The 12,228-nt window shown below is 57.2% G+C and overlaps 4 protein-coding genes across 4 annotated transcripts; all 4 read right to left on the bottom strand.

The window, feature by feature from the left end:
• Positions 1-138: 138 nt before the first annotated feature.
• On the bottom strand, positions 139-1,392 carry DQ04_03671040 (DnaJ chaperone protein; the record flags this gene model as incomplete). Its single annotated transcript, XM_009313020.1, has 1 exon — positions 139-1,392. One exon carries the CDS (start codon positions 1,390-1,392, stop codon positions 139-141), a length of 1,254 nt encoding a protein of 417 aa, XP_009311295.1.
• A 268-nt stretch (positions 1,393-1,660) lies between these two features.
• On the bottom strand, positions 1,661-6,568 carry DQ04_03671030 (hypothetical protein; the record flags this gene model as incomplete). Its single annotated transcript, XM_009313019.1, has 1 exon — positions 1,661-6,568. One exon carries the CDS (start codon positions 6,566-6,568, stop codon positions 1,661-1,663), a length of 4,908 nt encoding a protein of 1,635 aa, XP_009311294.1.
• A 434-nt stretch (positions 6,569-7,002) lies between these two features.
• Positions 7,003-10,113, bottom strand: DQ04_03671020 (helicase-like protein; the record flags this gene model as incomplete). Its single annotated transcript, XM_009313018.1, has 1 exon — positions 7,003-10,113. One exon carries the CDS (start codon positions 10,111-10,113, stop codon positions 7,003-7,005), a length of 3,111 nt encoding a protein of 1,036 aa, XP_009311293.1.
• A 146-nt stretch (positions 10,114-10,259) lies between these two features.
• Positions 10,260-12,047, bottom strand: DQ04_03671010 (hypothetical protein; the record flags this gene model as incomplete). Its single annotated transcript, XM_009313017.1, has 1 exon — positions 10,260-12,047. One exon carries the CDS (start codon positions 12,045-12,047, stop codon positions 10,260-10,262), a length of 1,788 nt encoding a protein of 595 aa, XP_009311292.1.
• Positions 12,048-12,228: the final 181 nt, after the last annotated feature.

The raw sequence follows: 12,228 nt of genomic DNA, 5'->3' as shown, positions 1-12,228 counted from the left end.
GTGGTGGTGGTGGCAGTGTACCCACTTCAGTAATATGGTCTCCATTCATATTCAGAATACCTTTTTTTCCCTCCTCCTCCCCTCTTTACACGCTCACAGAAATGTTTTTTCACTGCCATTTTGTGTGAAACTCATTTCTCAGGCAGACTGGTCGTACTCTGCCCGCCGCTTCGGGTCGCGCAGGACGCGATACGCCTCGTTCAACTTCGCCATGCGCTCCGTCGACCCACCGGCGTCTGGGTGCTCCACGAGTACAAACCTGCGGTACGCGGAGCGGATTTCGTTCACCGATTCCGTCCCACTGAGGCCGAGCGCCGCGTAGTAGCCGCGTGGGTCCTTCACCGTTCCGCCACTGCCACCGTGCGTGCCCTGCTGGAACATGTGCGTGTCCCAGTAGGACGAGCGCCGATATTCCTCGTCGATGCGGTGTGAGTCGACGCCGGGGCGGAAGCCGCTTCGGTCCGCGTCCTCGTGTTTCGAACGCATGCGCCGCCGCTGCGTGCGGTAGTAGTCGCGGCTGTGCGAGGGGAAGAACTTTGCCGCATAAAATGCAGCGTAGTACACCGGCACTGATAACAGGGAACCGAAAGCAAGTCCCGCCACCTTATTAGGCCAGAGAAGCACTGAGAGGCCCACCGCACCGACCGCAGCGAGGCGCCCAACGTACAAGGAGTTGATGAGAAAAGGCCCACTGACTGTGCCATTGGCGCCACTGACGTACAATGTGTACATCTGCCCATCATACTGTGCCTTCACCACGTAGCACGACACAAAGACGGGCGTAACGTTTTCCAATCGTATCTGCAAGTCAGTAAAATCTACTCTAATGGTTGAGGCCCCAGGGTGATACGAGCGAACCATCGCCCGCGCCGTCTCCTCCGCCTGCCGTCTCACTTCCTCATTGACGAACACGTTCAATGTATTGGTGGACTGCTCAAAGAGGTTAATGGTCGCATTCGTGGTGTCCACAAACCGCATCTTGCGCAGATGCAGCGGGTTTTCTTCGTGGCGTAACGCTGTGTGGACATGGTGTATGTTATACTTGTAACCTGCGTAAATCTGTGTCCGGTTTGACGAAAATACGCTGTTCAATGGCTGCAGTGCTGTTGTTGTTTCGCGTGTACTGCTTGTTGCCTTTCCATTTATGTCCGTTGTGTTTTCGCTATAGCTGATGATACCGCGGAAGGTACCGGTGATTGTGCCCTGACAATAGTAGAAGGGGATAAACTCGGCGGAGGCGGGGTGGAGTTGCAGGAACTCTTGCGAGGCACCGAACCAACGGCTGCCGTACTTCTGCCGCACTCGCGCAATCGCGTCGTCGGCGCCCAGCTGGAACGGCAGCCCGCGTGGGGAGTGCACCCTCACGAGGACGACAAAACTCCTGCAAAACATTTTGCCGCACCTCGCACCAACTTGTTATGCCCCCGCCGATGCCCTCCACACAATACCAAGAAGCATATCAGAAAGAAAGAAGGAAAGAGAGATTGAGCGGGTGGCAGTGAAAAAGAGAAATAAGGTAGAAGGGAAGAGAGAAGAGAACTCTCGCCTTACTATGGGCCGTTGGGTATGCCAATGAACACATTTAGGGTGCACAACACTATTCCAGCCCTGTCCGTCGAGTAAATGTCCCTATCCATTTGTTTCCTTCCATCATCCACCCTCAGTGCTGGATACGCATGGATGTGCGGAACTGCACCACTTCGATCGCCACCGCGGCAGTGTCAGCCCCGCTAGAATTGCGGCGTGACGCCCACTGGAGCTCGATAGTGGGCGTCGTAACAGTTGACACCTTATGTTGCTGTTGCTGTTGCTGCTGTTGTGTTTGCTGCTGTTGTTGTTGTGTTTGCTGCTGTTCCCGCTGGGGAGAAAGAGAACTGTCGTGGTGTTCAGCAGTTGTGCCAGGGATAGGTGGCACAGGAACAGCCGTGAAGAACATAGTAGTATCCTCCATCATGGACAGNTGCTTCCCCGTGACGAGCCACACCGCGGGGTCTGCTTTGAACGTTATTAAAAACTCCTCTTCACAGCCACAGTCATCTGGCCAGTTGTGTGCAAGCGGCTCCAGTGTGACGGAAAAGCAGACAGGCTCGCCAACAGGGAAGACAAATCCACCTGGTAGATCAATTGGTGAGGCCCCAATAGGAATTGCACCGGGGATGAAACTGTCACTGCCTCTCCTTAACACCGCCGCAGCTGTTGCCACCGCACGGACGCTCTGGTTGGCAGGATTGAGCGGGTCCACAAAGATTACGGCGTTGAAAAGGCAGGAGTGCTTCGACGTGAATGTTCCAATTGGTCCATGGAACGTGTTGCATGTGGTACGCAACAATTCCAGCTGGGCAGAGTCGTAGCGAATACGTGGTTGCTTCGTAGAATAGATCGGCTCGTCCCTCAGACTGTTGCACAGCGAGTTGCCCGGCACCAAGTGGTACGCACCGCCAGCGGTGACCTCGAAGCTGCTGTTTGCAGAACTGATAGTAGCACTGGGAGCAACACCACCACCACCACAACCACTAGAAGATGATGGAAGTGGACGGAGAATGTGGGACTCAAGCGGCTGCCGTTTCTCTGCAATAGCCCAATTGGAGTAAAGAAGCTGCAAACGCACGCGGTGACGCACCTCCTTTTCGTGTGTGCGTGGCTCAGAGGAGGGCGCCAGCTCAAAGAAGAGATGCACCGTCTCGTGCGGTTTCCATTCACGCTTCATTATGTGATCGTGTGTGGAAGAGACGCGCGCGAGCTCGTAGTAACTCTCGGATTCAAGCAGATCCAGGAGTGCACCTCGCAGCCACAGCGACGTCTTACTGAGGACGTTTTCCACCTGCACGAGGCAATAGAGGCGGCTCTGAAAGCACTTGAAGGCATAGCGAACTGAGAACGCCGGTGCGAACCGAAACGGCACAGACACACTTGTTGTACATGACTCCATGTTGCGTTGGCAGGACAACGACACCTGCGCACATTCATCAATACTCGACATGAAGATGGGCACCAACGGCAACCAGCACCGCAGGCTCGTCGCCTCCAGAAGCCCAGCGCGGCTCTCTTTAACCGACTGTTGTTGATGTTGTTGTTGCTGCTGCTGTTTCTGTGCTTCATCGTTGTCGTCAAGACATATATTGAAGCAGCACTGGAAACGTGGCAGCGGAAGAATACTTCCCTCGAGATGCATCGACACCGCGCTGTGATTAACACTCTCAGTCCTTCTGCTGCTCTCACGCACAAGAGGCGGTAGGTGTGACATGAGGAATTCCTCATCAACCGGAATCGTAGTCGACACGCCCGTCTTTTCGTCTGTAATGGAGACGAGGGTTAGTGGTAGATTCACCATGCTATCTCCAAATGCAATCGGCCCATCCGTACCGCCGACGTCGGCAATATCAGGGCGGCGGTGCGACGCGTCGTGCTGCTGCGGCATTAGCGAAGACTCCTTTATACTCTTCGATGGCATGAAAGCAATGGAGGCGCCAAAGGCGTTACCGCGCAGCAACGCCTGCCGTCTCGGACGGCTCACGTAGATGCGGGCCAGTGTGGAAGGATCCAGCAGCGGCACTACCTCCATTATCGTGTGCCGCGGATCTCGCGGCGTGGGTGCGCCCTTTACTGCCCCAACAGTAGACAACGCCGCTGCTGCAGCAGGGGAAGTAAATGGACTCCACGGGCCATCTGTTTCAAAGGTGCAGTTCTTGCAGCCTCTGGAGGTAGCGTCGGCGCCCTGTGGAAGGTAAAGCGGCCGCTCAACCTCAACGTGCACAGCAAAGAAGGCGAGAGTGTCGCCGAAGCAGTGTGGCTCCTCTGGCGGCTCCACACGCAGCTTGATGCCGATGTCCGGCTCCGGCACCGATAGGAGACACCGCGGAGCGGCCTTCACCCTACCACTAATACCAACACCAGCAGAAGCAGCAAGAAACTCGGTTCGGTTCCCGCCGGAAAGCGTAGTTGATTCGCGAGGCACGTAGACTAGCGTCGTTGCTTCTGAGAGCTGGAGTGTAATGCAGCGAAGGCGATAATCGCCAGCGCGGCACGGCTGGAACTCCCACACCCAATGCAATTCTCGCTTCGCCTCGTCATGGGAGGTGGACACCACTTTCCTCACGAGCACAACGTGCGTCGGCTCGTCCGCATCTCCCCAGTCCTTCTTAGACACAAGTGTCGCGGTGAGTGTGGCACCTGTGTCGCTCAGCCCTTCGTCCGTCTGGCGCCTCATCATGTCCACAGGAGATGTTGCGTTGAAGCACAGTAAGACTGTCTCACCAATTTTGGCACGCAGTCCTGTTGTCAATGTGTCATGAGCCTGCTCTCGCGCCCCTTCCAGAAGATGGTTGCAGTGCACGCAAAACACCTGCGTATCCTTCAACAGACCAGAGAGACTGTAGAGCGGCACATCTGTAGCTGAGCTGCAGCGGCCCAACTTGCGGTCAATTTGCTTCAATCGACACCACCACTTTACTGGTGACTGTCTCCTGCAGAGGTAGGCGAGTTCCTCCTGCTGCGCGCCACACTCGCCAAGACCGCCAATTATATGCAGCAGCGACTCCTTCAGCGCCACTGCCTCTTCATTGCTCAACAGTGCCTCTCCACTTTCCTCGCGTTGCTGCACAACGAGGTCCATCGACTCCACGTGCAGGCAGTGAATGACGGTCTGCAGCTGAAGCCAGCCATTATGGAGGAAGAAGGGAATGAGACGTTGGCGGCACAACTCCGCCGTCACGCTGGGCTCCGCATTGCGATATGAGTGCGCAAGTCTGTAGTACAGCACATGCTCCAGGTGCCTGTCATTTAACGGGCAGAAACAGAGCGCGCTCATCTCCACGAGTGTGCGGTAGAATGATACATACGCTTCCGCTGTGGCAAGCTCCGGCATGCCTAACGCAGCAGCATCCACCGATGAGGGCGTCATTGGTGCCGCTATCTTGCCGGTGTCGCAGTAACCGAGAATACCGGCGAGGTCCATGAGGTACTCCAGCGTGTCGCCGGTGAGTCTGGCGAGAAGGTCGCCCTTTCGGCAGAGCTCTCCGCCTAACACGACACCAACTGCCTGAGAAAGCACCTGTAGCCGTTCAGTGACAGCGTCGTGGCTTATTTTCTCTGTGCTGGCACCATCAATGAGAGGAAATGCGGAAAAACTGCTGGGCATATCGGGCGAGGCGGCGAAGGCACTCCAGTCCTGGTTTACCGAAGCGGACAGCGCACCCGAGAGTGTCGGACTGGACTGGCGCTGTGCTTCTGGCAGTTGGTGAAATGCGGTGGCATTTGTGTCTACCGGCCGCGGCCCAGGCGATGCCGGAAGGCTCACGCTTACACCACCACCCACGCCAGCACCGCCATTGCTACCGCTGCAGCCAGCATCTCCGACCACCCAGTTCAGCCGCAATGCGGAGAGAGCGCAGCGCAGCAGAAAGAAAAGCCCCCACGCGTCGGAAACCCTCGTCATCCCCTCCTCTGTGAAGTTCTCTCTCGCCACCTGCAGCACCGACTTGTACCGTGCAAAGGCGGTTTCACGGCGTCCAAGCAGCAGTGCACACCGCATTTCACACCCTGCAATAAAGAGCAAACCGTCTACGAGTTCAGCATCGTCCTGAAGCGCAGAGGGGTATCCATTTTTTCCAACAGGAAAAGCACTAGGGTCAAACAGGTTGGGAAGTTTTCCTAATCTCTCAAGGGATGACCTGTGCTCCGCAAAGCCGTAATCTTCCGAGTGGTAGTAGTATTGGTCAAACATCCGAGCGAACACCACCATGGCATCCTCCACCACACCAAACTGCAGGTAGTGGAAAGCTAGGTCGTACCCTTTGCGCCAGCACTCGTGCAGACGCAAGACCGCTGTTGCGGTACCGTCTGCGACACTGTTAGACACACGGCGTAGTTGCTTTTGACGGTAGTCGTCAAACACCGTTGAGAGCCGTGAGGTGCGCTCGGCGTATGCCGCCCGCAGTCGCTCTACAACTCGTATGGGTGCCTCATTTGGCAGATATGCGCACATCTGATGTGGCGCGAACTTGAGCGCCTTGAGCTCCTCATAGTACGGCTCTAACGCCGCCGCTGCTGCATCGGCCTTCTTTTGATTTGGCTTCTTTGCCGCGTCCGCGATATACACGCCTGACGCCTGCCGTGCACTGACACACGCCGCATCAACGAGATCCTGGTGGTACAGCATGACGAAGGGGCTCACCTCGTGGTTCGTGCGCTCCAGCTGGGCGCGCCACTCTCGCACAACGTGCGCCAGCAGGCGTGGCCGTGAGTATACTTGGTCGACAGCGAATATGTACACATTAAGTAACGACGAGCTGGCACCGGCATTGATGTCCATCGCCTTGCCAAACTGCAGCCGCAGACGACTGCCAGGCAGGCAGCGGTCCACTACGCGGCTGGCGTCGATACAGGGCTGGAAGTACGACTGCAGTTCGACCACGCAATGCTCAATGCTCGGCGGTGTCGTCATTTCCGCCATGTCGCGGTTGATATGACGCACGAGACACAGAACCATCGGCGGTATTAACGAAAAGCAGTGCTGCAGCGAATCGGCACCGCGGGACACGAGAGAGTTTGCGCGCTCTGGCGTTGCCATTCTAGCTGTGTCTCTCCAAGAGAGTTTACTTTATATCTTGTCTTCCTCGCTCGGATTCTTTCTTCGCCTTTTCTTTTGTTTGCTGTGTGTTCGTCTTTGTCTCCTCCGCTGCGTGCGCTGTGGACAGACTGTCTGCAGGCCTCCCAAGGCCCCTCTTCCTGCGCACCACGAGTGGAAAGATGTACAGAGAGCCACAAAGAGAGAAAGAGAGAGAGGCACTGCGGCTGCAGCGACAATCACCCTAGCCAGAACATGCGCGCACACACACACACACACACTCACTCGCCAATTTGATACGACACTTCCTGGTTACTCGAATACGTTATGCAGCACGCTGCGGGGCCATTAACGCCGCGACCCAACGAGCAGAATGCCACCACCCATTCATTTTTGGTTTGCCCCTACTTCTTCGTGACTTCTACGCATTCGTCGCGTTACACTTCCTCCTCATCGATTAGAATGGCAGATGCGGAGTCCCGTCCAGGCCGGAACGGCTCGTATTTGGACGGATCCACCAGTGCGACGGTGTTGTTTTTCTTAGCTGTAAGAAGAGCCAAGTCATCCTCGGAGTCATCCACCACGACTGGCCGCAAACGCAACGTTGCCTCCGTTCGCGTCATCTTCCGGTGCCGCCCATCACCGTTGTCCATGTCGACTTCGCCAGTGCTGTCATCCTTCGCCTTTTGCCGTTGTTGTTGTTGTTGTGGCGATGATGGTTGTAGCTGCGGCAGCAATGTCGCAGGAGCAGCCACCGCGACGGCCCCAGTCTCATCCACCGTGATGCCCATCATACGCAGCAGGTGGCGCAGCTGCGGATCGTCCCGCGAGCGGGTACGGATGATGTCGTCCACTAACGCCGTGAGTGTCTTAGCCTGCCCCGCCACATCCTGCTGGTGCTCCTCACGCTGACGCCTGCGGCGCTGCACATCCTCTTCGCCGCCCCCATCAACATTAAAGACCCCAGTCTTCTGGTACTCCTCGTAGAAGGCCCGCTCCTCGTTGCCATACGGCTCCATTTCGTCATGCTGCAGGAAGTCCGCGTGGGATTCCGCGTAGAGAATGTGACCTGCCACGTCCGCCAGCACGCTATCCTCAGCAGTGAGAAGCGCTGTAGAACGGCGTTGCGTGTCTGTCAGCATCGGCACCTCACTCGACACCGCCCGTGTGCGACTAAGGAGTTGAAACATTGACTGCAGCCGCAGGCCAGCAAGTGCGTCACGCTTCAGCGAGGCCTCCTCCACCACCGTGTGGAAGAGCCACTCCTTCGCCACCTTCTGCTCGAACATGCGGTGCTCCAGGGTGTGGTGGCACACGAGACGGTACACGAAGACCGGACGCGTCTGTCCGTAGCGGTACGCGCGGCCGATCGCCTGTCGGTCGTCGGCAGGGTTGAAGCCGCTGTCGGCGAGAATCACACGCGTAGCCGCAGTGATGGTGATGCCAACACCACCTGCCTTCATACTCAGAAGAAATACATCTGCACCGTTTGCGGAACAAAAGGCATTCAGCGTGTCCTCCCGCTCCGCACCGCTGTTGCTACCGTCCAGTCGGCAGAAGCGAATAGGACGAGACAAGGATCCTTCCATCTGCCAGCGACGGTTCATCTCGGCAATGATGCACTCGAAGAGATCGAGCAGCTTCGTTGAAAGACTGAAAAGCAACGTTTTCTCGCCCCGCAGCGTAGCTGCCTTGATTATCAACATGGCGAGGTACAACTTCGCCCCGTCCTCTGGCACCATAGTGTAATTCTCCGGGGACTCACACAGCTCCATATATCCTTTACTGTCTGCCGCGAGAAATGCCGTGCGGCGAACCGATTCGCCTTCCCCTTCATCGGAACTAGCACTGCTACTGTCGCTGCTGCCACCCAGCATATCCCTCACCGGGGAGGCGGGATTAGAAGCAAATAGCAGCTGCGGGTGAGCAGATATTTTGTTGGCATACGCCGCTGCCTGCAGAAAGTTGAATTTGGCCTGCTCTACACGCACGAGACGCAGAAACTGGTTATACAGCCGCACCTGCATCGGCGAAAGAGGGACGACGACGACATATTCATGCAATGGCGGAAGCTCATGTTGCAGTGGCGCGCTATCGACGCGCTGAACAAAGTGCCGCAGCTCTCGTATCAGCGTGAACGTCTTCATGCGTGCCGCGGCGACCTCCTTTGGTGTGGCTTTTTTGTCAACAGAGGCCTCTATGGGGTTGATAAAGAACTCCTGAAAGCGGCGCCGCTCAAAGTACTTGTGCACCGCAAAATCTACCATGGCCCAGTACTCCTGCAGGTGGTTCTGCAGCGGTGTGCCGGTGAGGAGGAGGCGCCGCAGCGGGTGCAGACCACGCAGCGCGGTGACGATCTGCAACCTCGCCGACTTAAGCCTATGCGCCTCGTCACAAATAAGCAGATCCGTCCAATCCCGCCGCACAGCCATCTCAGCGGAATTCTTTGTGAGGCCGAGAAGCATCTCGTATCCGACAAGGAGAACACCTCCTCCTTTCCGCCAGCGGCTGTACACGTCAGCGCGCCGCTTCGGGCTGTCGCGCTCATCAATTACGGCGGGCGTGACGCGCTGCGCGAGCGGGAAGTACTGCGACCACGCTGCAAACTCCCCACGCCAGCCGGACCGCGTCGACTTGGGCACAACGAGCAGCACGCGGTGCCGATGCCGCCCAGGCAGGCAGAGGTAGAGGTGCAGAAAGACGACGACCTGACAGGTCTTGCCAAGACCCATTGTGTGCGCGAGGATGCAACCGACGGCAGGAACTCGGCCAACAGGCCCCTCTGCGAGGGCACTCCATATAAAACGGATGCCTGCCAGTTGGTGCGGTCGTAGCTGACGTTCCGCCACTCCTACTGCTGCTGCTGCTGCTGCTGCCGTTGATGGCTTTTCTTCCGGCACACCAAGGACATCCGATACCGGCGGAAGCAACACTTCTGGAAACAAGACATCATCGCTCGTTGAAGTCCCGTCACCCCAATTCGAAATGTTCACTAAGCGCCGCCACCGTTCCAATACGTTCCTGTTCACCTTCCCGGCATTCTCTGTCATTGCCTCCGCAAGCTGCGAGCGGGCCTGATCAAAGCGAACCCGTGCTAGTTCATTCCGCTGGAAAAAAGGCTCCAGGACCGCCCGCACATCGGCGCACGTCATACTCCGCAGCACCGCCATGTCCACAAACTCCTCTTTCTCGGTCTGGGTACCCATCAACCGTATCCCATGCGTGCTGCCTTCCCGCAGTGCATCACCACCACTCCTACCGCTGCTAAGGGAGTCCTCGTCACTATCGTGAACCCGCACGGATGGCGGCGGCGGCGGTGGTGGTGCACGGCGGTGCACGGCCGTGTCGCCGAAGAGAACCTCTTCCATGGACAACGCCACACTGTCCGCAGCAGCAGCAGCAGCAGCAGCGACAGCAGCACGACGTGGGGCGGGAATATCTGCCGACAGGTTTCCTGGCGAGAATTGGCTCAGCAGAGTGTCATCCCCGGCCACCTCCTCGTCGCCACTGTCACTTGAGGAGAGGACAAAGAGCGCTGGATCATCCATCCGTCCTACACTTCACACAATGTAAAAAAAAAAAAACAAATAAAATAAAGCAAAACCAATCGAAAAACTCCAAATAAAAGCAAGGAATCATGCTCTCTCCAGCCCAAGCAATTTGTTACGTGAGCATGTATATAAGCTCCTTCCCCTCACCAGGCGATGGTCAGGCCGTATGCCACAATGTGCTGACACCTCGCCAGGCTCCCGGTGGCGGTTTCTTCTTCAGCGTCCTCATAAAACGGCTGAGGGGAAGCGATGCCACTTCTCGTTGCAGCAGCAGCAGAGTTAGTCCTGCGCCACACTGGCAGCATTGTCAGCACCTCCACAATGAAACCAACCATCACATCCCCCGCATCGCCACAGCTGCTGCCACTGCCGTGGCGGTGGAGCGTGACACCAAACTCCACCCCCGCCGAGCCACTGCCGCTACTGCTGCGGGGCGGAATCGTCACAAACGCATCGGCGCCTGCGCCTTCTGGAATGATAAGCGACGAAGTGAAGGTGCCCCCCACCTCACACGCAATCGTGAAGCGACGCACAACAAGCTGCTCGTCGCCAAAATTGTGCAGCGTGAAGTATCGCTCCGACCCGTCAGGGGCGTCACAGCGGCCGCGTTGCTGTAGCAGGACAGGAAGGTAACGTACGGCCGCCAGCGGCATGTGGAGCAACGGACGCCGTCGACGCTCCCCACCACTACGCGTGCGGAGATCCTGCGCAACGCGGTCAAATGAAGGGTCACGCTCCACACCGTTCACAACGCAAAGGGAGGAGTCACCACCACCATCACTGCTGCTGTGATTGCGTGAGCCCGATCCGCTACTCGTCTCAGTTCCAGATGAGGACGTGAGCAGCATGGCCAGTAGGGGCAGTCGTGTGTTCTGTTTGAGCAGATACGGTGCTGTCGCAGCAGCCTCTTCACTTTGACTGCTGCCGCTATTACAACTGCTTGCCATGCTGTTCCAGAATGGATGACCCATCGGCAGAAAGAAGCCATGCTGCTCCATCTGTGTTGTCTTCTTCAGCAAATCACTGTTGTATTGCAAAACCGGAACTCCATGCATTTCCTCTGCATCGGTTGCTGATGTTGCTGTGGCTGTTGCTGGTTCTGAGTGTACTATTTGGTTTGCAGCTGCCTCCTCCCCTCGCGTTATATGGAATGACAATTCCGGTGAAGCACATGACGCCTTCTCGCGTTGCTTGCGTATGAAGTCCCGCAGCTGCTCCAGCGCAATGGCAGGGTGCAGTTGCGGGCCTGATTCTGCTGTAGATTCGCTAATACTCGAGGCATGCGCTGCAATGGCCAAACGGGAGAGACTCAGTGACGCTTCTTCTTCCGCCTTAATCTTCTCCTTGGTAGAGCGCTGCCACTCGCTCACTGCGCGATGGTACGGCGCCATCAGCTGCTGCGGTGTTGAGGAGGCCAGAGCGACGATGAGGTCCTTCAACTCCTCACATGCAGCGCCATGCTGCCAGTGGCAGTAGGAGCACTGCGCCACATACTTCAGCTGACGCGTAAGCGAGATGCCCACAGCAGTAGCGTTGCAGCGCGGACAGCAGTAACAGTCGGGGCACACCGCAGGGTTGTGCCGCCGCGGCGACGAAGCGGAGGAACCTCGTGAATGGGACCGTCTTCTGTTGCTGCTGCTGTCGTTCTGGTTGTGCGCAGCCGGTGGAGCCAGCGCCTCCCTCGCGACACACTCCTCCTTTCCACATGCTCCGCAGCGCCACAGAAGCGCGAGCGGCTGCAGACGATTCTGCACGTTATGGCGCTGCAGCAAGTAGGGTGACGCCAGACGTCCCTGCGGCAGTGCATCCGCCTCAGCAACATCGGCAGCAACGGGTGGCGATGCGCCCCCACCCGCTGGTATAACGTAGCAATCCTGCAGGGCACACCGTGACGTAAAATCAATGTCTGTGAGGTGAACCGCGACGCCCATGGATGCAGTCAGACGCAAGCGCACCGATACAGTCCCCGCTCTATCCCTTCCCGCCACTTCCAGCAGAGAAACAGCACCAAAAGGGGCAGAACAAAAAAAAAGTGAGTTCTGACCGACAACTCCTCACACCACTGGGAGTGAGGAGGTGAACAAGGAGGAATCAGCGAGTTGTACAGTGTGC

Source organism: Trypanosoma grayi (genome assembly GCF_000691245.1).
Source record: "Trypanosoma grayi strain ANR4 Tgr_367_V1, whole genome shotgun sequence".
In the NCBI taxonomy this organism is placed as follows: Eukaryota; Euglenozoa; class Kinetoplastea; order Trypanosomatida; family Trypanosomatidae; genus Trypanosoma; species Trypanosoma grayi.
Note: the sequence above shows the minus strand (reverse complement) of the source record. Positions and strands in the feature narration are given on the sequence as shown.